This window comes from Apodemus sylvaticus, chromosome 5, assembly GCF_947179515.1.
Source record: "Apodemus sylvaticus chromosome 5, mApoSyl1.1, whole genome shotgun sequence".
In the NCBI taxonomy this organism is placed as follows: domain Eukaryota; kingdom Metazoa; phylum Chordata; class Mammalia; order Rodentia; family Muridae; genus Apodemus; species Apodemus sylvaticus.
Genome location: NC_067476.1, coordinates 161,102,079 through 161,126,312, shown reverse-complemented (window position 1 = coordinate 161,126,312; position 24,234 = coordinate 161,102,079). Strand labels below are relative to the sequence as shown.

The following is a 24,234-nucleotide window of genomic DNA, read 5'->3' as shown; positions in this document are numbered from 1 at the left end:
TGGCCTCTCGGCAGGCTGCGTTAGCATTTTCATAAGCTAGCTGACTAACCAATGGATTTTCTGCCTGAGAATTTCCAAAAATTCTATTAGCTGTTTTTAACAATCTATCCACAAAATCCTGAAAAAGCTCATCAGGAGCCTGTTTGACACCTGTTAAGTTTCCACTAAAATCTCCCTTTGATGGTAAAAGATTCCAAGCACAGTGGGCAGCCATCGCAATCTGCGCATACACTGCGATGGGAAACCCAATCTGATTAGTATTTCCTTCATATACGCCTTTTCCCAGTAACATATCAACATTCCATTCTGGATGGCCTGCCTGAGTATTTACGGTGGCAGTTCTTTTGCTAGCCTCACGCCATTCAGAACTCCAAAGCAAGAAATCTCCTCCTGCCAAAGTAGCCTTACACAAAGTTCTCCAATCCTGTGGAGTTAAATTTGACTCTATCACAGTATCCAATAAAGCTTGTGTAAAAGGGGCTGTAGGGCCATACTGAGCTACAGCTGCCTTTAATTCTTTTATCACTTTGAATTCCAATGTCTGATATTGTCTAATCCTATTCTCCTGGTCTGTGATCTCAAGGACAGGAAAAGCTAAGAGTTCTGACGTATCCTGCCCTTCTCCACCTGGGTTATCGCTCTTTCTAGTGGCGATCGGCGAGTCTCAGGATCATTGTTCTCTCTAGTATTTGATACCCTTTTTAGCTCCTGTAATTCATTAGTCAATTTCTGCAACTTAATCTCAAACTCCAACTTTTGTAACTGCATATCTCTCTGGATCTCATCTCCTGCCATCAAGGTCATAGGTGGAGCAGATGGCACAATAGGGGCCCACTCTTCCCCATGAGATTCAGCTGTTCTCTTTTTGGGATGAGCTACCTTTTCTATAATTAGCTGATCAGCACAATCTCCGTGTTTTTGTAACTTAGAGTGGGGAGGGTCCTTCTTTGCAGAGGTCCTCTCCGGCAGGCTTTCTTCTTGAGATTCCTCAAGTTCTTGAGTAATATCTAATTCCTCCAAGCCTCCTTCATCTATAATATCCTGTATAAGTGTACAGAGGCAGAGGGTAATATTATCTGCCTTGGCTGCCTTTAGCGAATTACCAATTCTTTCCCAAGTTCTCACGTTTAACGTTCGTTTTTCTTGGAACCAAGGACAGCAAAAATATATTTGATCCAAGAAATCTTCCAACCTTCCTTCTTCAAACCCTATCCCTTTCGCCTGAAGCAACTCTTGAAAGTTGCAGGAGCAAATTTCGTGTGAGCTTTCCGGTCCCATTTTTCCCTATCTATCCCAAGCAGCCTTGGTTGTCAAGGTGAAAGTGGCTGTATTGTTCTCAAAGGAACAAGGGCCGGAGATAACACCAGTGGAAGGGTGGAGGCTGCCAGCCAGGAATGTCGCAGCTTGAATAGGCTGGGTAACACCAGCAGAAGGGTGGGGGCTGAGAAGTCCAGCTCAAGGGACAATTTTCCATGTAAATCTTCAACTTTATCAGAAAATGTTTATAATTCCACTTTTAATCGACTTAGGAACATTTTTATGCCTCATTATTATATCTATATAACATTTTCCATGATAATCTTCAATTTTCTACATTTTCTATAATTTTATCAGAAATACTTTTCATGTAAATCTTCAATTTTATCATAAAATGTTTCTACTTCCTTTTTCACATTAATTTAGCAATGCTTTTTATGACTACCATTTTACTCTTTAATTTTCCATGAAAATTGTCAATTTTAACATGTTTTTATATATCTCTTCTATTTTATCAGAATTACTTTCCATGTAAATCTTCAGTTTTTTCATGAAATGTTTTCACTTCCTTTTTCAGTAAAATAACATGCTTTTCTAAAAAACCTAGGTTTTGCTTTCCAAAATTATGGTTATGCTCTAATATTGCCGAAGAAATGTAAAAATACAGTTACACTGCCAATGAATCATTAGCTACAGTTTACAATTGTTCACAAGCTCAAAGTTTTTATTTCACCCATATTTCTAATTAAGAAAAAGAATCAACTCCTATGCTCAGGCTCTGCTCAGGACAGAACCTTCTGGCTGCCTGCAGAAGAGACTCTCCTGGCGACTTTAAGATCCACATGTACACAGGGCTCTGTACCCAAACAGGGCCTAGAGAGAGCAAGCCTCCCAGGAGGGCTGACAAGTTTGTAAGCACAGGAAAAAACACCACTGCTGCTCAGAGGAACCGTCCAGGAACCCTCAGGACACAGGAACCTAGCAACAGCCTGGGAAAGGAGTCTTCCTGTTTTTGTCTGCACCTGGATCTAACCCTATGCCACAGGTCTACATATACAGATACCACTAGGATAGATCTGGTCTCCCAGGAGAGTCAACACACCTGCCAGTACATGTAAGACCACAATTTTTGTTCAAATTCCTGGTCCAAGAGGGACCCCAGCCCAGAGCCATCAGGACCCAGGAATCAAGAAAGAGCTGGGGACAGTATCTTTCAGGTTTCTGTCTGCACCCCAAAGCTGACCCTGTGCCATGGCTCCTTATACCGAAATTTCTCCTGGAGAGAACTTGTCTCCCATGAATACTGACATGGAGGCTTGCAGGAGGGACAAGAAACAGCAAAAGCAAGACCAGCTAACACCAGATATAACTTAAATGGCCAAAGGCAAGAGCAAGAACATGAGCAACAGAAACCAAGGCTAATTAGCATCATCAGAACCAAGTCCTCCCATCACAGCAAGCGCTGGGTAACCAAACACACCAGAAAAGCAAGACTATGATTGAAAATCACAACTTACGATGATTACAGAGGACTTAAAGAAGGTCATAAATAACTCCATTAAAGAAGTACAAGAGAACACAGGTAAACAGGTAGAAGACCTTAAAGAAGAAACACACATACACACACACACACACATACAAATCTCTTAAAGAATTACAGGAAAACACAAACGGGTAAAGAAATTGAATAAAACCATCCATGATCTAAAAATGGAACTAGAAACAAGAAAGAAATCACAAAAGGAGACAAACCTGGAGACAGAAAACCTAGGAAAGAGATTGGGAGTCATAAATACAATCATCATCAACAGAATACAAGAGATAGAAGAGAGAATCTCAGGTACAGAAGATACCATAGAAAAGAAAATGCAAAATGCAAAAAGCTACTGTAGTGGCTATTTCTGGTTGTCAACTTGACTATATCTGGAATGAACTACAATGCGGAATTGGAAGGCTCACCTATGATTCTAATCTGGAGGCTCAGAGATAGAAGTTTCTGACCTGAATCTTGGCATGGAGATATTGAAGCACAGTGGCTATGAATTCAAGAAGATTAAGACAAGGAGATCTCCAAATTCAAGGTCATCTGAGATTAAAGGTGTAGTTGCGCATGCCTTTAATCTGGGCCACACCCTCTGCTGGAGACCTACATAGGGACATTGGAAAAAGGAAGACTCACTCTTCCTTGCCTGCTTGCCTCATGGTACTGAGAAACTGCTAGATATTTGGACTCCCATCAACAGCTGCTGCTGACCATTGTTGGGGAGTTGGACTACAGACTAAGTCATCAACAAGTTCCCTAACTATATAGAGACTACCCATATGTTCTGTGACTCTAGAGAACCCAGACTAATACAGCTACTAACCCAAAACACCCAAGCAATCCAGAACACAATAAGAAGACCAAACCTAAGGATAATAGGTATAGAAGAGAATGAAGATTTCCAACTTAGAGGGCCAGTAAATTTCCTCAACAAAATTATAGAAGAAAACTTCCCTAACCGAAAGAAAGAGATGCACATAAACATACAAGAAGCCTACAGAACTCCAAATAGATTCGACCAGAAAGGAAATTCCTCCTGTCACATAATAGTCAAAACACCAAGTGCATGAGATAAAGATTATTAAAAGCAATAAGGGGAAAATGTCAAATAACATATAAAGGCATATGTTATCAGAATTACACCAGAGTTCTCACAAGAGATGATGAAAGCTAGAAGATCCTGGGAAGATCTCATACAGACCCTCAGAGAACACAAATGTCAGCCCAGTCCACTATACCCAGCAAAACTCTCAATTATAATAAATGGAGAAAACAAGATATTCCATGGCAAGACCAAACTTACACAATATCTTTCCACAAATCTGGGCCGACAAAGGATAACAGATGGAAAATGCCAACACGGGGACAACTACATCTTAGGAAAAGCAAGAAATTAATCTTTCAATAAACCCAAAAGAAGATAGCCACACAAATGCAAAACTAATAGGAAGCAATAATCACTATTCCTTAATATCTCGTAACATCAGTGGACTCAATTCCCCAATAAAAAGACATGGAATAAGAGATTGGATACATAAACAGGACCCAGCATTTTCCTGCATACAAGAAACATGCCTCAGTGTCAAAGACAAACACTACCTTCGAGTAAAAGGCTGGAAAAAATTTTTCCAAGCAAATGTTCCCAAGAAACAAGTATCCATTCTAATATCAACAAAATCAACTTTCAACTAAAATAACACACACATAAGTATCATTCATTCTTCATATCATTCTTCCTTTCATGCCATATGAAGGATGACACAATGAATATTAAGTATTCCATAACCAGTAATATGTATTGTCTAATTTTACCTGAAATTTTGGCCAGAGACTTTTTATGTCTGGGTTAGTTGCAGGGCTGTTCCCAGGTGGAGTATTCAGAAAATCATGTTTCCTGCCTGTTTAATTTTCTCATCCTTTGTGTTTTCTGAAGCCAATATCTTCAGAGGGTCTTCCTCTGTCTTGTCTGATCCATACCATGCTGGAAGGGGTCCAAAGTCTCTGCTTTCTGAGCAGCCTGTCTCTTTGTACAGTGCCTCCAAGCTCAAACAATCTGAGACGGCCAGAAAATTTTGAGAAGGGCCAATGGTAAACCCTCACCACCAAGGATGTCTGGGTAAGCTTTGAAGATTTGCATGAGTCCCTGCTTATGCCATGAACCCAAGAATTATGCATACCAATTCAGCTCACCTTTTGTTCTAGTTATGAACCTGCACAGTTTGGTGAGGAACCCCATGTCTCCAGCAAAAGTAGCAACTCTGCTAAGAATCCAATTTTCCCCACCTCTTAACCTCATATCACGGCATGTGTTTTCCATTTGAGAATCTCCAATTTATTTTTAATACTGAGTTCAAGCCTATAAGTGAGGCACATTCTGTAGAGTTAGTTGGTCTGTTCTACTATAGTATGCCACCTGTGCAAGTTCCTAGCTCAGCTTGTAAATGCTTTGGATTTTCAAATGAAAGACACACAACTTTTTAATATGCCTAAGTCAGCTCATTGGCTGGGCCACTCCCAAATGTCCACATTGCTAATGTGCCCTGTGATACTCCTGATTATTACTTATGAAATTGTATATCCCATCTTTGCTACCTCAGAAGCAATCAGAGTAGGGGACACTGGAGCCACCATTCTCTGGCTCTTACATGGCTGGTATTCTGTATTTCACAGCTCTCAAGCCTGCATCCAATTCCTTTACTGGCATGGTGATACTCCTTGTTCCCCTTGCCTGTGAATCTAAAACTCCTGACTCTGTCTTCTTACCTAGCCATTAGCTGCTGACAATTTTATTTACCAGTTAGAACCAGCTTGGGTCAGGGAATCTCAGTGTCTCCAATCCAAGATTCTTGCCCAATTTGGGAACCAATTTAACACAAAGAAGCATGAGAACCAATACACAAGAATTGGGAATAAGCAGAAAAAAAAACCTCGCCCTATATATTGCCTTTTTGTTATCACTCTGCATTTAATCATAAGGTGAAACTAAGTTCAAGTTCCCAAGGCATGGAGGGTTGGGGAATTCCAACCTAAGTTTACTCATCTTTTGTTCTTGAAAGCATAATGACTGTCTCTAACAATGCCCTCTGCTATTCATCTTGTGCTCCTCAAAACATAACCACCAAAGAACAAATCCATGTGATTGTTAAAAGCATAACACCGCCATTCTTTAATAGTAGACACTGTAAACTCCATAAGTCCCTACACTAAATTATGATTTGCATGAAAATGAAACTAACATGGCACAGGTGTTTTTGTTTGTCTCTCTGTACTGGCTGGTTTTGTGTGGAGGGTGCCATCTCTGGGCTGGTAGTTTCGGATTCTATTAAGAGAGCAGGCTGAGCAAGCCAATAAGTAACATCCCTCCATGGCCTCTGCATCAGCTCCGGCTTCCCGACCTGCTTGAGTTCCCGTCCTGACTTCCTTTAGTGATGAACAGCAGCATGGAAGTATAAGCTCAATAAACCCTTTCCTCCCCAACTTGCTTCCTGGTCATGATGTTTGTGCAGGAATAGAAACCCTGACTAAGACACTCTCCATGTATTCTTTTTATAATTTTCTTTTTTCATTTTTTTAATTCGATGTTTAATCTTATTTTATAATCCAGAGTTTATACCCAATCTGGTTCAACCTCCAACTGTACCACATTCCACACCTCCTACCCCAGTCTCCAAGAAGATGACCCTATGCATATCCCGCATCCCACCAGACCTCCCCACTCCAAGGGCACCAAGTTTCTTGAGGGTTAGGTGTGTCTTCTCTTAGTCCTGACTCAGCAGTCTTCTGTTGTATATCAGGTGTTATGCTAGGTGATTGTTGACTCAGTGTCGGGGAGATCCTGGTGATCCAGGCTAGTTCAGACTGCTAGTCTCTCCTGTATGTGTTTCTTCATGTCTTTGGAGGGCACTCCTTTCTGCAAAGGCTTTACCACATTTGTTATAGTCATAGGGTTTCTCTCCTATGTGTGTTCATTTGTCTTTGGAGAGCACTCCTTCCTGCAAAGGTTTTATCACATTGGTTATATTCATACGGTTTCTCTACAGTATGTGTTTGTTTATGTCTTTGGAGGTTACTCCTTACTGCAAAGGCTTTACCACATTAGTTACATTCATAGGGTTTTGCTCCTGTATGTGCTCGTTTATGTCTTTGGAGAGCACTCCTTCCTGCAAAGGACTTTACTACAGTGGTTACATTCATAAGGTTTCTCTCCTGTATGTGTTTGTTTATGTCTTTGGAAGGCACTCCTTCTTGAAAAGGCTTTACCACATTTTTACATTCATACAGTTTCTCTCCTGTATGTGAATTTTTTTATGACACTGGAGACCACTTCTTTCTGCAAATGGTTTACCACATTGGTTACATTCACAGGGTTTCTCTCCTGTATGTGTTCATTTATGACACGGGAGATTACTCCTTCCTGCAAAGACTTCATCACATGGGTTACATTCATAGGGTTTATCTCGTGTATGTGTTCATTTATGTCTTTGGAGAGCACTCCTTCCTGCAAAGGCTTTACTACAGTGGTTACATTCATAAGGTTTCTTTCCTGCATGTGTTTTTTCATTCCTTTGACTAAGACTCTGATATGCAAAGGCTTTACCAGATTGAATAAACTCAGAGGGTTGCTCTCCAATGCAAGTTCTTTCATGCCTTCAAATACAACTGGCAGATATGAAGTCTTTCTCACAGTGATTATACACATGAGTCTTTTTATCTGCATGAATTCATTAACAATTTGGTTTAATTGTAAAGAGAATCTGATCTTAACATAATATTACTTTGTTTACTTTCAAAGGTATTCTCCATAATAATAGATTGTATTACATCTTTGAAGATACCTGGAATTGGAAGAGTTTTGATTACCTGGCTCATATTTTTACCATACTTTTTTCCTTTCTTTTCTTTTCTTCTTCTTCTTTTTGTCTAGACATAATATTCTTTATTGAGTTATCTTTGTTTTTTTTATACTGGAATATCTATTTTATTTTTTAAATTTTATTATTATTATTTTACATTGGATATTTTCTTTATTTACATTTCAAATGTTATCCCTTTTCCTGGTTTCCATCCATACCAGCATCCCCATATCCCATCCTCCCTTCTGCTTCTTCTATAAGAGTTTATTCAATATTTTAAAAAAGGGAAAAAATCAGCTTTTGCACACTGGTTGTATTCATAAAAACTTGCTCTCATGAGAATAAGTGCTATGAGACTAAACAGAGTGGCAGTCCTACAGCATGGCTCTACTGCACTTGATTAAAATAGAGACATACCTGTTAAGCCACTGTTTCTGTGTTTGAACTTAATGGAATGCCTTGCAAACAAAAATTGGATATGTGCCATAGACATACATGGTTTCCTGAGATTTAATAATCATCCATAACTTAAAGCAGTGCTTATTATCTTTACAACTTGTAGCGCATATTAAACTTTCTTCATAGGCATTTTCTCATCAGCTTGCACATGAAAATTACCTTCCATGACTTCTAGAATTTTGAAAATGGTCTTCAATACCATGGTCTTCCCAAATGTAGCCTAAAACAGAGAAAGTATGTTACATTATTATAAATTAGAAAACATTTAATTTACTAACTTGAGTGAACTTTAGACCCATGACTGATTTATTCACCTCATTCTTCCTCATTTTGAACTGAAATTACAGAAACAAAAAACAATAACAAAAACGGTTATGCCTACATTTTACAAAGTAAATTAAAAAATCACTGTATTACCTATAGCTGTGAGATTTCTATAGGTCTCTAGCATCACATCTTTGTAGAGACTCTTCTGAGAAGGATCCAGGAAAGCCCACACTTGCTGTGTGAAGTTCACAGGCACGTCATCATAGGTCACTACAGCCTAAAAGATCCGATACATGTATACATAAGAAAGCATGATGCTGTCCACATTGTAAATATGTATTTCAAAATAAATAGCTGCTGTCTGACCAGCCCGCCTACATAGTACTTTTTATCCAATATGCAAACAGTCTTTCACAATTGAACAACAAGAAAAACTTAAGTACCTATAGAAGCAAATAAATGATTTCTGACAACCTGATGGTTCAGTATTAAGATGTTGGGTATCTAATCATGTAGAATGCTGTAGGACCTTCCCTGTTTCTATTCTCTGAGACCCAATATCAGGGTTGCCCTTAGGACTTCAGTTTCCTCTCACCAGTCCATGCCTCCTGTAAATACAAAAGACCATTTCCATCTCCCCTTACCTTATTGCCCCATGTCTGTGTCTAAGCCCCCAACTATGGGCAGACAGACCCTTCTCAACCCCAGCCAGTCCTCCCAAAGACTACGCAGTCTGTCTAAAGACCCAGGCCAATATCTGTTACCTTAGACACAGTTCTCATTGTTGCCCACAGCACTGCAACACAATATCAGGGAAAAGTTCCTCTGCCATCTCCATGTGATCAGTTTTTAAGTTTTCTTCAAAACACCTATGGGAACTACACCAGGGAAAATATGAATTTCACCAATATTACCTGTGCTTTTGTGTGTATACAAATAAAATAAAAAAAATAAAATGAAAAAGATTTCATGAGTCCAATAAAAATAACTCAAAGTGACCCCTAAACTCTTATAATTCTAACCCTCCAGATACTACTGGTCTGTCTTCCAAACAGAGAGGCCCCATGTTCTAGAGCTCTGTCTGTAAATGTAGGTAATCAGAAAGTTGGGTTAGATTTTACTCTCTTCTCTCTCTCTCTCTCTCTCTCTCTCTCTCTCTCTCTCTCTCTCTCTCTCTCCCCCCTCTTGTCCCTTTGTTCCCCCTCTTTCCCCGTTCCCTTCCCCCTCTCTCTACATGGTCATGGCCATCCTCTACTTCTCTACTCTCCTTCTCTCTTTCTTTCTCTGCCTCTACTACTCTCTTTAACTCTCCTACCCATGCACAAAATAGCCTTTATTCTATACTATACAGATGTGTGGCTGGTCCCTCGTGGGGATGGGATGCCTAAGAGGAAGAAGGAAGGAAGGAAGGAAGGAAGGAAGGAAGGAAGGAAGGAAGGAAGGAAGGAAGGGAGGGAGGGAGGGAGGGAGGGAGGGAGGAAGGAAGGAAGGAAGGAAGGAAGGAAGGAAGGAAGGAAGGAAGGAAAGAAAGAAAGGAAAGGAAAGGAAAGGAGAAAAGGGAAAAGGGAAAAAGGAAAAGGGAAAAGGGAAAAAAGAAAGAAGAAAAGAAAAGAAAGGTGGGCTATGGCTCTGCAGTTCTTCATGACCCTTAGTGATTTCAGGTGAAATCAACCCCACTGGAACCCACACACAAAACAATGTTAAATCATAATTTAATGTCTGCTTCCTGCCACATGCATTATGTTACAAGATGTGTAACCTATCCTATCTATCCACCAAGCTTCATGGGCACCTGAGAAACTCCTGTATCTCAGATGATAACTTTGTAACCAAGAATTGAATTTCTGTGAATTATGCCATTTTGACTGGAGGTAGCAGAAAGATAAAAGGAATCGAATCAAATATTTCTGAAGAATGATAACTATCACCTCTTCTCTACTAATTTCTAAATTATTTACAAAATTAGTCAAACAAAACTGAATGTAGAAGGTTCAGAAATTCTAGAAATTAAACCATCACTTTTTCCAATGTTGTCATACGGCACACCAAAAGCAATGCCTGTATGAATACACTGGATAGTGATATTTAAGTTCCACACCTTACCACTCCCAGGGGTACTGAGCCTTCCCCACCCCTGTAATTCCACTCAGGAAGGGTCAAAAGATAAGGGCCTCTGCTATGATCGCCACATGGACCAACAGAAACATACTTCGATCCACAGTCCTTGGTACCAGCAGATTAGACTCTGATAGCTCAGCAGACTTCCTCCTCTTGGCTTTGTGATAGAGATACCCACAATAACCATGGCATGGCTTTTTGTCTTCTTCAGAGCTTGCAACCAATGGATCTGAGGAAAATCCTGCAAAGAAGCTGCAAGCTACCTTCCACTAGTGTTCCTGGGGGTTAGGCCTGGCCAGAGTCCCTCATTAGCTTGGAAAATTCAGCTGGGCCTCAGCGAAGTAAGTAGCAGCTCCTCTACTCAAGGACCACAGAGCAAATGACTCAGACAGCTGAAGCCTTCCAAGCTCTGCTGTTCCACCCTGCATGCAGACTTAGCCCTAGTCTGGGAAATTTGCATTTACTAGAATGTTCTAGTCTAACAGACCACTTATTTTCCTTTCTTTGCATATTCAATTATAGATGAAAGGTCATTCTGCTTCATACTTGGGAAGTCTTGCAGTGAAACTAACCAAATGTAAACAGTAATAATTTAAAAAAAAAAAGTGGGACTGGAAAGATGGCTCAGCGGTTAAGAGCACTGACTGCTCTTACAGAGGTCCTAAGTTCAATTGCCAGCAACTACATGGTGACTCACAACCATCTGTACTGGGATCTGATGCCTTCTTCTGGTGTGTCTGAAGACAGCTACAGTACACTCATGTATGTTAAATAAATAATATTAAAAAAAAAGAGAGAGAGAGAAGAAATGTGGCTATGAATTTTAAAACAAGGAGTATTTAATGGGAGGGGAATGGAAAAAATAAGAAATAAAAAGTAAAGGACATCACTCCTCCTAGGTAAGGTGGAGTAGAAAGTTTATTATACACAAATGAGAGAACATAGCCAGAGCCAGGGATATCTGGGATAGTCTAGAGTAGAAACTTTCAACCTTGAGGAGAGAGGAAGGAGAGGAAAAGGAAGAGCCAGACCAAGAGATCAGAAGGATTAATGGTGGAAAAAAAAGTTACCAAAATTGTTGGATTACCTCATAAATGTCAGCTTTGAGACTGGCAGGCCTACTCCTGGGGTAGAGGGTGAGGTACGCCAGCAATGTGCCATAAGAGAGAGAGATTGAGGTCTGCTGAGTGTGCCCCCCCCCAGCCTTTTTGAGTGGGAGTTTCAGAACTCTGCTAGCCACTGCTTCCCACCTAGGGTGGAGCACTCAGACCAACGTGAAGCCCACTTTTCTCCAGGGACACTAGCTGCCCCTGGACGCCAGCCTCCTGCAGAGCAAGCAGAACCAGTTCTGCAGACCTGTTTCCAGCTTTGGGGGAAGGGGTCTTGCCCCGCCTATATATATTTGGAGACCTCCATTAAACTTTGAGTCTTGAGCAGGAAATCTTGTCTTGACTCCATGTTTCTCCCGTCACTCCATTCCCATCCCCAGCTTTCCTTCCAGATGACCCAGTAACCCTTTTGATATAGCTGAGGGCAGCTACAGCCAAGAGATGCTGACAGCCAGGTTTGCTTTGATTTGTTAAATAGGCCCTTCAGGCATTTGTCCCTGGGTTTCAGACTTAATAGCAGGGAAAAAGGAGAAGGGGATATAAAACTATATCAGTGGCCTTCCTCTACTAAAAGGATAAACAGACTGGGAAAGAAATTAGATAAACAACTCCCTTCATAATAGTCACAAAATAAAATACCTGGGTGTGACTCTAACTAAACAAGTAAAGATCTGTATGACAAGAATTTCAAGTCTCTGAAGAAAGAAATCAAAGATCTCAGAAGATGGAAAGATCTCCCATGCTTATGGATTGGCAGGATTAGTATAGTTAAAAATGGCCATCTTGCGGAAAGCAATCTACAGATTCAATGCAATCCACGTCAAAACTCCAACCCAATTCTTCATAGAGCTAGAAAGCAGTTTGCAAATTCATCTGGAATAACAAAAAACCCAGGATAGCAAAAACTATTCTCTAAAACAAAAGAACTTCTGGCAGAATCAACATTCCTGACCTCAAGCTTTACTACAGAGCAATCATGACAAAAACTGCATGGGATTGGTACAGTGACAGGCAGGAATAGAACTGAAGGCCCAGAAATGAACCCGCACACCTATGATCACTTGATCTTTGACAAAAGAGCTAAAATCATCCTGTGGAAAAAGATAGCATTTTCAACAAATGGTGCTGGTTCAACTGACAGCATGTAGAAGAATGCAAATCGGTTCCGTTCTTATCCCTTTGTACAAAGCTCAAGTCTAAGTGGATCAAGGGCCTCCACACAAATCCATTTACACTGAATCTAAGGGAAGAGAAAGTGGGGAAGAACCTGGAACAAATGGGCACAGTGGCAAATTTCCTTGAATAACTCAGATGACAGCAGGTGCTGGAGAGGATGTGGAGAAAGAGGAAAACACCTCCATTGCTGGAGAAATTACAAGCTGGTAAACCCACTCTGGAAATCAGTTTGGCAGTTCCTCAGAAAATTAGACATAGTACTACTTGATGACCCAGCTATACCACTCCTGGGCATATACCCAGAAGATGTTCCAACTTGTAATAAGGTTATATGCTCCACTAAGTTCATAGAAGCCTTATTTATAATAGCCAGAAGCTGGGAAGAATGCAGATGTCCCTCAACAGAGGAATGGATACAGAAAATGTGGTACATTTACACAATGAAATACTACTCAGCTATTAAAAACAATGGATTCACGAAATTCTTAGGCAAATAGATGGAACTAGAAAATATCATCCTGAGTGAGGTAACCCAATCACATAAGAACACACATGGTGTGCACTCACTGATAAGTGGATATTAGCCCCAAAGCTCAGAATACCCAAGGTACAATTCACAAACCACATGAAGCTCAAGAAGAAGGAAGTCCAATGCCTGGATACTTCAGTCCTTCTTAGAAGGGGGAACAAAATACCCATGGGAGAAAATACAGAGACAAAGTGTGGAGAAGACACTGAAAGAAAAACCATCCATAGACTGACCCACCTGGAGATCCATCCTATATACAGTTACCAAACCCAGAAACTATTGTGGATGCCAACAAGTGCTTGCTGGCAGGAGCCTGATATAGCTGTCTCCTGAGAGGTCCTGCCAGTAACTGACAAATACAGAGGGGGATGCTGTCAGCCAACCCTTGAACCAAGAACCAAGTCCCCAAAGGAGGAGCTAGAGAAAGGACCCAAGGAGCTGAAGGGGTCTGTAGCCCCATAGGAAGAACAACAATATGAATCAACCAGAACCCCCAGATCTCCCAGGGACTAAACCACCAACGAAAGAGTACACATGAAGGGACCCATGGATCCAGGTGCATGTGTAGCAGAGACTGGACTTTGGGGCCATCAATCATAGGAGAAGCTCTTGGACCTATGAAGGCTCATAGCACCAGTGTAGGGAAATGTCATGACAGGGAAGCAACAGTGGGTAGGTTAGTGAGAAGGGGAGGGGGTATGGGACTTGGGTTTTTGGAGGGAAAATGAGGAAAAGGGGTAACATTTGAAATGTAAATAAAGAATAAATCTAATTTAAAAAAAGTTGAAACATACGTTAAAGTTCAATATTTTTTCGGGGACTAAACATATGTTCTACAGCACACAAAGTAGCACTCACATCTTTTCTCTTACATTGTGTATTTTCAAATGGGAATACTAAAATTCAGGCTATGCACAGCCACACCAGTTTGTCTAGATCTTCTGTTGCTTGAACAAGTGAAATTACAGAAATTGGGCTTCTAGAAATAAGTTCAATTCCTCATTAAGATTTGTGATTGCTCTGGCCTGTGGACAGCCTTAAGAGGGCCAGTTTGGAATTTTACTGATTGTCTAAAATTGATTACCTGACTACTCATGGCTAATGCCAACTACTGCCAAAGCAGAAAGGCCTCACCTTCCTTCTTCCTCCACCTAATCTGTGCTACTAATATACCAGCTTACAAGCTGATCAGTGAACTCAGTTCTTACACAAGTCCCTCTTTATTTGAAATCTCCTCACACCTAATCCAGGGAGGTTAGACAACACTCATTCACTGATCTTTTTCTTCTCACTGACCAGTCAGAGCCAGCTTGAAAGGAGTTGCAGGACATTCTTCCAAGCACTGCACAGCAGAGGCAGGATTAGGTGTTCACATCAAGTCTTAACTACACAGCATTAGGAAAGCCTGAGCTATAATAGATGCTGCTGTAAACAAACAACTCTTTAGAAACTCTTCTCAAAAACTGGGGAACATTGGAGAACAAAACCAAGTAAGAGACCAGAGCACCTTTGCATAAAGAAAATGAAATTTAACAAGTAATACCAACTGATTTTTTAAAAAAGATAAATATAATTGAAAAAAACATACTGGTGTACTGACTTTGAAAAAGAGCAGGCCTGTCCTGGTAGAGGGAATGGCATTAATAAGATAGTGTTTGGCATTGCCCATGAGTACTATTAGCTGCTGAGATCTACGGGATGACACACACAGATACAGCTAATGGCACCTGTTTTAATTTCTGAGCTGTCTGAAATGTGTCAGTAAGGACTGCACATATATACATAATACCAGTGTTAAAATGAGAATTCTTTATTCACTGGCTCAAGTTAACCAACCCAAATTAAAAACCCACCAATTTGGTTTTATTGAATCACATGCATAAATTAATAAATCTGTGAAATTATAAAATCATTCACATTGCCTGAACCAGGTCCTTCTCCACATGGTGACCCCTGTGGCATACTACCTTTTACTTTTATCTGTGATCTAGCTCTTGTCTGCACTGTTTTACCTGACAGTGTACACAGTAAACTGTTTCTCCGCAAAGATTTTTGTCCAGATTCAGTCCGATAATAAAGTTATTCAGAGGCCACAGCCGTGTCCAAGGAGAGACTAGGTCCGCAAAGGACTTCACAGGTGGCAGCTCTGTCTGGCTGATGCTTGCCATACAGCCGCTAGGAAGACCCACTACACACGCATCTTGTGCTAAAACGTTTGCTCCCCCTCTTTGTGGGAGATGACGTTGCACTTGCTATCTATGAAGTTCTGAGCTTGCCTGAGCTACCCTGATAGCACGCGACGACACTAAGAACGGAGCAGAAACACTCAAGTCAGTCTAGTTACAGTGAGGAAATAGCAAGCTTGGCACCACGTTTACGCGCCTCGGCTTCTGACTGGCAACTCCATCTGGAAGTTCTGATTGGCTACTGATTCTTGAGTGACAGGAGCACCACCCTTAGGAATAGAGTGTGCTGAAAGAACACCGCATAGTGGTTCCAGCCTGAGCCAATCCTTTTCCAGATCTGCAGATTTGCAGTTCAGGAGCACCAGCGCCTCTCCTCCAATAGCCTACCTGTCTGTCCTCCGCCAAGCCCCTGGGAGGAGCTGAGATTCCCTATCCCTGCTGCTCACCCGCCTGCTTCTCCCCTTTGTGAACAACAATGCCCCTGTGTTCACTGCTTTGCAAATCTGGAGCTTGCCTGAGCTCCAGTTCCAGCACTCGGGAGGCTTTTCCCCTCCTCCTCCTGGAATCAAGCTGGATAGCGTGCATACTCCATCAATCAGCTTACTTTGGAGTTTCCAATCTGTCCACAGGTGGTCGGGAGCCAGAACATTAGGAATTAGAGAGATTTTAGGAAACAAGGTTTTGTTTTGTGGCATCAGGATGGGTTCAGGTAAACTGCAAGTACTTTCCACCTGAGGGTTATGAGACAAGGCTCAGAGCGAAGCAGAAAACACATGTCAGACACAGTGCAGCACTCAGGTTAATCAGCACATTGTCCTCAGTGGGTTGCTAAAAGATGCAGAACAACAACAAACCCACAGCTATATTAGTAAAGGTTCTCCAGATGAACAGAGCAGATAGAATGAATCTCAGTTATGTAGAAAATGGATTTATTAGAATAAATAAACCACAGGCTATGGTTCAACCAGTCTAACAACAGCTGTCTACCAATGGAAAGATAAAGAAAACAGTAATGGTCCAAATCAGTGTAGCCGCCCGCCGCCGCCACATTCGAACAGGTTACTGGATCACCTGGAAGGAAAGTTGGGGATAGATAGGAACAGGATAGTGAGAGAAACATGAGGCCAAGACAAGATTTCCTGCTCAAGGCTCAAAGTTTATTGTGGGGTCTCCAAATATATAGACGAGGGAAGACCCTTCCCCTAAAGGCTGGAAACAGGTCTGCAGAAATGGTTCACTTGCTCTGCAAGAGGCTGGCTTCAGGTGGCGGCTAGTGTCTCTATGGAAGTGGCAGGTCCTTGGAGAACAAATGGGCAAAAGCTACACCCTAGGTGGGAAGCAGTGGCTAGCAGAGTTCAGAAACTCCTGCTCAAAGGCTGGGGGGAGGGCACTGATCATGTGGCTGGGTGTCTTAACTGGTCTTCAGTATTTACCTGAATTTCCAAAAAGAGACTGTAATGCCAAAACAAAAACAAAAACAAAAAACAAAATTCAAAAAACCACCCAACCAAACAGAAAACCAAACTTCGTAGCCAGGGGTAGGGCAGGAAGACAAATGGAAAGACCTACCATCTTCAATGTCTTCTATATATCTAGGGTGTCACCAGAAGCTATAGACTAAATTATAGGTGGATGTTATCACCACAAAAAGAGCCAGATTAAAAACACTTTTCCCAGGTCTGAAACTAAAACAAAAATCCCTCCCAGTACCCAACTCTTTGAATTTTAGTTAATTCCAGATGTGACCAATTTGAATACCAAGAGTAGCTAGCAGCACAGACAAGGCAGACCAGCTGGGAAAGATTGTTTTCTTCCGAAAGGAAGCCTGGAGATTTTACTTCTGGAATCTGTATATATTCATACATAGGTTTGTCTACTGCTTTGCATGCTACATTTAATGACCTTCTGAACATGGTCAGATATTAAAGCAGAGATATTTAAGGGCATTCTTAGCTCAAAGTCATCTAGAAGTATATGTAAATTATAAAACTTGAAGCCAGAAAAGTTCTGGAAGTTTCATCTTGTACTACAAGGGCTTAACTGAAAATCAAGTAAATGACACTGTGAAAGCAGACTGCTCAGGGACCAGTCCTGCTTGTTAATCATGATCTGTGATGTAACAAATAAGTGGAACATGCCACAATTTTCACAGATACCAAGGACAGAGAACACAAATTCAGAAAATCTCTAGGAAAAGTAAACTTGTCAGTACAGTCGACACTGTTCTTTTAGAAACTGCTATTTGTCTCAGAGCTATGACATCATTCTCTCTCTCTCTCTTTCTCTCTCTCTCTCTCTCTCTCTCTCACACACACACACACACACACACATATGTATGTATATATAGGTATACACACACACAAACACATATAAACCTCTGTTCAGGCAGAACTCACCTATCTTTTGCTTATAGGAATATATGTATATATATAAATATATATATATAAATATATATATATATATATATATATATATATATATATCATACACACACACACAAATACAGGGAGAGAGCGAGAAAGAGACAGAAGGACTGAGACAGACATACAGGTAAAATGTCTTTCCTCATGTTCTCATCAGAAGGTGGAAGAAATGGACGGTTCATTATGTGACTCAAATGGGCAATTATAAAACACTGTTGTGCTACATTCCTTTAACTCAGGAATTTAGGAATTTTCATCAAGAGGAAAGCAAGGTCACTGCCCTGGGGAGCAACAGACTAGGATCAAGGCTACTTGAGTCAACATAGCTTGTCTTAGAAACTTCTCTATGAAGGGAAGAAGATGCAGCTCTCCCAGAAATAACATATCATCACCGAAACAAATCACTCCATATAAAATTAAAACATTAATTAGGAAAAATATCTTAATGACAGCACGTATTCAGCTCTGGCTAATGCTCAAAGTGGAGTGAGTCAAAACAGATTTTGGATTCCACATATGCTGTCATCCACAAGTTTCTTTCTGGTTCAGGCCCCAGGTTATTTTGAACAATTTCGATATGGACTGGAGATTGCAAGTACTACTTCATACAGCTAGGAGATTTACCCAGCAAAGATCTCCAGAATCATTTATCCAGCGCAGCAGAGCCTTGAAATAGCAGGTCATTCTTTAGTGATGGGTTCCTGAGTTGAAGGTCCCAGAAGATGAGAAAGATAGCGAAAGTAGAAGGTAGAATGTAGAAGAACCCTGCTGGGGAGATCTTTCACAAGCTATGTCTTAATCCAAGTAAGCTTTATAAGAATATCATCTTGTATACTACCTAGAGGGGAGAAGTGTAAAGAAATGGAGACTTCTATGAAGTCAGCAGAAACTATCATAGCCTGGGACAAACTTAGGAGAAGTCTCATAAAATAATGCTGCACATGGGAAATACCAAGTATCTATTAAAATCAACTACTGACAAAGCCAACTTTGGATTTGGGACTGATAGTCCTATCGCCATCTAGTGGAAAGAGTTGGAATCTCAGGATCTGAAGCTTTTCCTCCCCAAATGCCCTGGCCACAGACCCATTGCAACCTCTCCCAACCCTAACCCTGGCTGAACCTTAGGCAAGCTCCTAATGCTTAAGGCTCCAGGCTGTTAAGGGTCTGGAATTTCGGAAGGAATTATGTGATTCTCCAAACATTAGGATCAAGCCATATTTGAGTGGACCAGCCCTCACCACAACAGTACTTGTTCTTTCAAAGATCTGTCAGCAGGTGTAGTCCTGCCCTTGAGGCAAAAATATGGTGTTCCCAAGGAGAAAACTGGATCTTTATGGCACACCGTGCTTTAAAGTTGGTTGTGGGGAACAGCCTTCTGTGATCAGTGGAGTAGCTGGGACGGAAGCCTTCCTGCCACCATTTGCACCAGGGAGCCAGGAAACTCCACAGCCTTCCGTGCATAGTCCACCAGGAGAGAGAGATCTCCCAGCAGCAGCCCCACTTCTGAGCACAGAGGTGAGATCTCCACCTTCTCTCTGGAGGAGAACAGCTAGGAGTACACAGGGCATAAGATCAGTGGAGCAGCCGGGACTGAAGTCTTCCCGCTGCTATGTGCATAAGGGAGCCAGGAAATTCCACAGCCTTCTGTGCATAGCCTGCCAGGAAAGAGTCAACTCCCAGCACTGCTTTCACTTCTGAGCTCAGAGTAGTAAGAACACAGGAAGAACAAACTCTAGTCAGAGACAACAATACCAACTAGCGCCAGAGATAACCAGATGGGGAAAGGCAAGCACAAGAACCCTACCAACAGAAAAGCCACATGGCAACATCAGAACCCAGTTCTCCCACCACAGCAAGTCCCGATACCCCAACACACCAGAAAAGCAAGAGTTGGATTTAAAATCGTATCTCATGATACTGATAGAGGGCTTCAAGAAAGACTTAAATAACTCCCTTAAAGAAATACATGAGAATATAGGTCAACAGGTAAAAGCCCTTAAAGATAGATAAACCCTTAGCCTTCAAGTCATGTTGAATATAGGTCAATAGGCAGAAGCCCTTAAAGAAGAAACACAAAAATCCCTTAAAGAATTACAAGAAAACAGAAGCAATCAAGTGAAGGAACTGAATAAAACCATCAAGGATCTAAAAGTGGAAGTAGAAACAATAAAGAAATCACAAAGTGAGACATCTCTGAAGATAGAAAACCTTGGAAAGAATTCAGGAGTCATAGATGCAAGCAACAACATCAGAATACAAGAGATAGAAGAAAGAACCTCAGGTGCTGAAGATACCATAGAAAACATTGACTCAACAGTCAAAGAAAATGCAAAATGTATAAAGCTGGTAACCCAAAACATCCAGGAAATCCAGGACATCATGAGAAGACCAAACCTAAGGATTAAAGGTATAGACGAGAGTGAAGATTTCCAGGGCCAGTAAATATCTTCAACAAAATTCTAGAAGAAAACTTCCCTAACCTAAAGCAAGAGATGCCCATGAACATACAAGAAGCCTTCAGAACCCCAAACAGACTGGACCAGAACAGAAAGTCCTCTTGGAACATAATAATCAAAACACCAAATGCACTAAACAAAGAAAGAATATTAAAATCAGTAAGGAAAAAAGGGCAAGTAACTTATAAAGGCAGACCTATCAGAATGACACCAGACTTTTCACCAGAGATGGTGAAAGCTAGAAGATCTTTTTCCAGATCTAGGGGTTTGCACTTCAGTAGCACTACTGCCTCTCCTCCAGTAGCCTACCTGTGTGTCCTCGTGCCAAGCCCCTTGGAGGAACTAAGATTCCAGATCCCTGGCCCTCAACTGTCTGCTACTTCTAGTTGTGGGCAGTGTCTCTGTGTTCGCTGCTTTGCAAATTTGGAACTTGTCTGAACCCCAACCATAGCACTCATGAGGCCCTTCTTTTTCCTCTTAAAATCAATCTATATAGCTTGCATAGCTCATCAGTCAGCTTACACTGGAGCTATCAATGTGTCCCACAAGTGGATGGGTGCCCCAAATATTAACAATTAATGAGAGATTTTAGGGAACAAGATTTTTTTTCTGTGGCTTCTGAGTTCAGGTCACCTGATATTCCACCCGTTGGTTATGAGACCATCCCAGACAGAACAGGAAACACATGACACACACAGTGGCTTTTGTGGCCAACAGGCATGGACAAAAAACAAAAATACAGAGGCAAAATAACCTACAAATAAAATAACACCCTAATTTTGGAGAGAGAGAGAGAAGAGAGAGAGAGAGAGAGAGAGAGAGAGAGAGAGAGAGAGAGAGTATGGAAAAGCTGAGTATGGTAATACATTTCTTCAAACCCAACACTTAGAACACAGAGAGGCAGGGAGATCACTAGGTAGTAGGAGAGCCAATGCTGCATAGTCAACACACACACACACAAGCACACTCTGAGGGAGAGAAAGAGTGAGTGAGAGAGAGAGAGAGAGAGAGAGAAGAAAAGAGAAGAGAAAAGAAAAAGAAAAAGAAAAGAAAAAGAAAAAGAAAAGAAAAAGAAAAAGAAAAAATTAATAAAGAGAGCACTGGAGAATTGGGACAATACAATAACTCTTAAAGCCATTTGAGGTGTTTAAGGACAGTCCCTTACGGTCATTTTCAAAATGAATATTGCCAGATATGATGGTATGTGCTACCAATTCCAGAAGTTTAGAGGCAAATTCATCCTCACGAATTTAAGGCCACACTGGTCTACATAGTCACTTCCATAATGTAAACCATCTCAAATAGGCCATTTTTTTTCTAATGGGTAGATATGTTTGCACTGTCAAGTACCAGGGAGCAATGAACTAAATGATGTGAAGTAAAAATATATTTGATTTGCAGGCCAATTTGCATCTCCTCTGAATTAGGATAGAGAATCACCCCTGAGTTAAACAGAGAAACTTTTTGTAGTCAAACTTAAGGCTAAGATGCATAGTAATTATTACAAAACTGGAAGTGCTTTGCAGTTAGTAATACAATTAAAATCTGTAGCTTTAAAAACATTCCATGAACAGTGGAAACAATTTATACTATGTAAATCTCAAGGTTATTGAGAAAAAATAGTCAAAATGACAAGTTGCCTTTTAACTTGGGACATGATTTAGAGAAAACACCATAGTTAACAATATAGAATTAATTAATATTTATTTTTAGGATTAATTTGGAACAGGAAATAAAAAATAGACCTTAACTGGCCCTTAACAAATATAACTGTGATTATTTATCTTTGTTGTTGTTTTTGAGACTCATTTTGAATACCAGCTGAACTGACTCACTAAATAAAAATAATTAACAACATTTATTAAATCTGTAAGAAAGAGTAGTATAATGCCTCAGTGTAGGGGAATGCCAGGGCAGGGAGGCTGGAGTGAGTGGCTGGAGGAACACCCTCATAGAAGCAAGGGAAGGTGGAGAGGATAGGGGATTTTCGGGGGTTGGGAGTGGGAATAGGAAAGGGGATAACATTTGTAACGTAAATAAAGAAAATATCCAATAAAAAAATAAGTGAACTGTCAAAAAAAGAGTATGATATATTTCATCCTGTGTTTTGGCTTCCGTTCTTTACATGAGTTGTCAATACAAGATGGAGCTGAAACATTATTCTGTATTGGGTTGTGTTATAAATAAAGGAGAATGTTCTTAAAAGTGGTTGCTTATTCAGGGAACTCTATAACTGTCAATCTTGGGATCACTCCTAATTTCAAACACTTGGGACAGATGATATTGCTCTAGAGATAGTTTGAAAAATATTCCTCCTTGTTTCTATTATTTGAAGGGATGATTTTCTGTGTTCTCATCTTCCCAGAAACTCTTTTGCATATTTACCTTTGTCTTAGTATCATAAAACTCACCATATAATTGCAGGAATCCATTTGGCTCACAATTCCAAAGCATTAGAGTCAATACTGGCAACATAAACACATGGCATCAGGTAGAGCTGAGAGTTCATAGTTTGAACCTCAGACAAGAGGTAGCTAGAAAAGTGGGCGTGGTTAGAAGATGTTAAAGCCTGAAAATGCGTCCATGTGATACACCTTTCCAAAAAGGCCACATCTGTGTTCCTTCCCAAACAGTCCCACAAACTAAAAAATAAGTATTTGAACATATAAGTCTATAGGAGCCATTCTCATTTAACTACCACGTGTGTTTCAAAAAGTAAAAAATATTTTTATATGACTACACTGTCCTTTAAGAGATACTGTTATGTTTCCTACATACAATGTCACAAAAGAAAACAGTCCTTAGAGGAAAGTATCAGAGCATAGGAAAGAATAAACAGACCAAAATTTAACAGGGAAAACAACAAAACTTCTAGCTCCTTGTTCAGGAAGGTTAGCCTGGGATGAAATCACCTTAACCACAGGTCTTAGGTTCTCCCGCTTCTCCAGCTCTGTCACCGGCCCCACACGTAGCTCCTTTTCAGCAAACTCCATTACCTGCTTGCAACTTTCCTCAACAGTGGTCCTTTTATCTCTAACATCTTGTGTACAGTATTCTTTTTATTTTATTGAAAGTGGATTAGTGGGCATGAGGAATGATTCAGTTGTTAAGAACACTGTTCAAACCAATTACTTTTTCTAGCTCTCATATGGCTGATCAACGTGGTCTGTAACTATACTTCCCTAAGAACCATCAACCAAAATAGTTGGGTATAAGCTAATACCTGGCATTGCTTTGGATGTTTACTTGAATGAGACATTTTCTCTAAGTCCTGACATAGACTAAAGAAATTAGTGATATAAAAATACAAAACTATACCTCTGTTGCCAAGATCCACATCAGGGCTAGAAGGAGTGCTCTGAGAGAAGGGCTGATCAGGGCATAGAAAATAAAGCACTGTGAGTTAAATCATCAGAACAAGGTAACATCCTATGTTTTGCTGGAAACAGTTTTCTACCCTGCTTTCAGTCTGTTCTGTACTCATTTTATCTGATCTGCCTTCTTTGGAGATCTTCACATAGCTCCATGAGACTCTTCTACAAGCAATTCTTTCTTGCAATCCTAAAAAATTCTCTGGTTCGGTCATCTCCTGGAGATCAGAGTCCAGTCTTTATTTTACATTTCAATCAAGTCATTTACTCCAAGTTTCCTTTTGATTATTTTAAGAATGAGCATCCATGCTTGGCACTGACGGTGCAAGCATTTAATTCTAGCCCTTGGGAGGCTGAGGTTTCTTAGTTCTAGGCCAGCCTGGTCTACAGAGTGAGTTCCAGGACAGCCAGGGCTACAAAGAGAAATCTTGTCTTGAAAAACTAAACCAAAAGAAAAAAAAAAAAAGACCATCCCCAACCTAAG

The 24,234-nt window shown here is 40.6% G+C and overlaps 2 protein-coding genes across 2 annotated transcripts in view; one reads left to right on the top strand and one right to left on the bottom strand.

Annotated features, from left to right (window-relative positions):
- LOC127686354 (zinc finger protein 239-like) overlaps positions 1-24,234 on the top strand; it is a 234,054-nt gene that overhangs the window by 38,986 nt on the left and 170,834 nt on the right. The window lies entirely within an intron of this gene.
- LOC127686356 (zinc finger protein 431-like) lies at positions 7,270-12,835 on the bottom strand. Its single transcript, XM_052184488.1, has 4 exons — positions 12,826-12,835; positions 8,530-8,649; positions 8,272-8,332; positions 7,270-7,447 (listed from the first exon to the last, which is right to left on the bottom strand). The coding sequence occupies exons 1-4, from the start codon at positions 12,833-12,835 to the stop codon at positions 7,270-7,272; spliced, it is 369 nt and encodes a 122-aa protein (XP_052040448.1).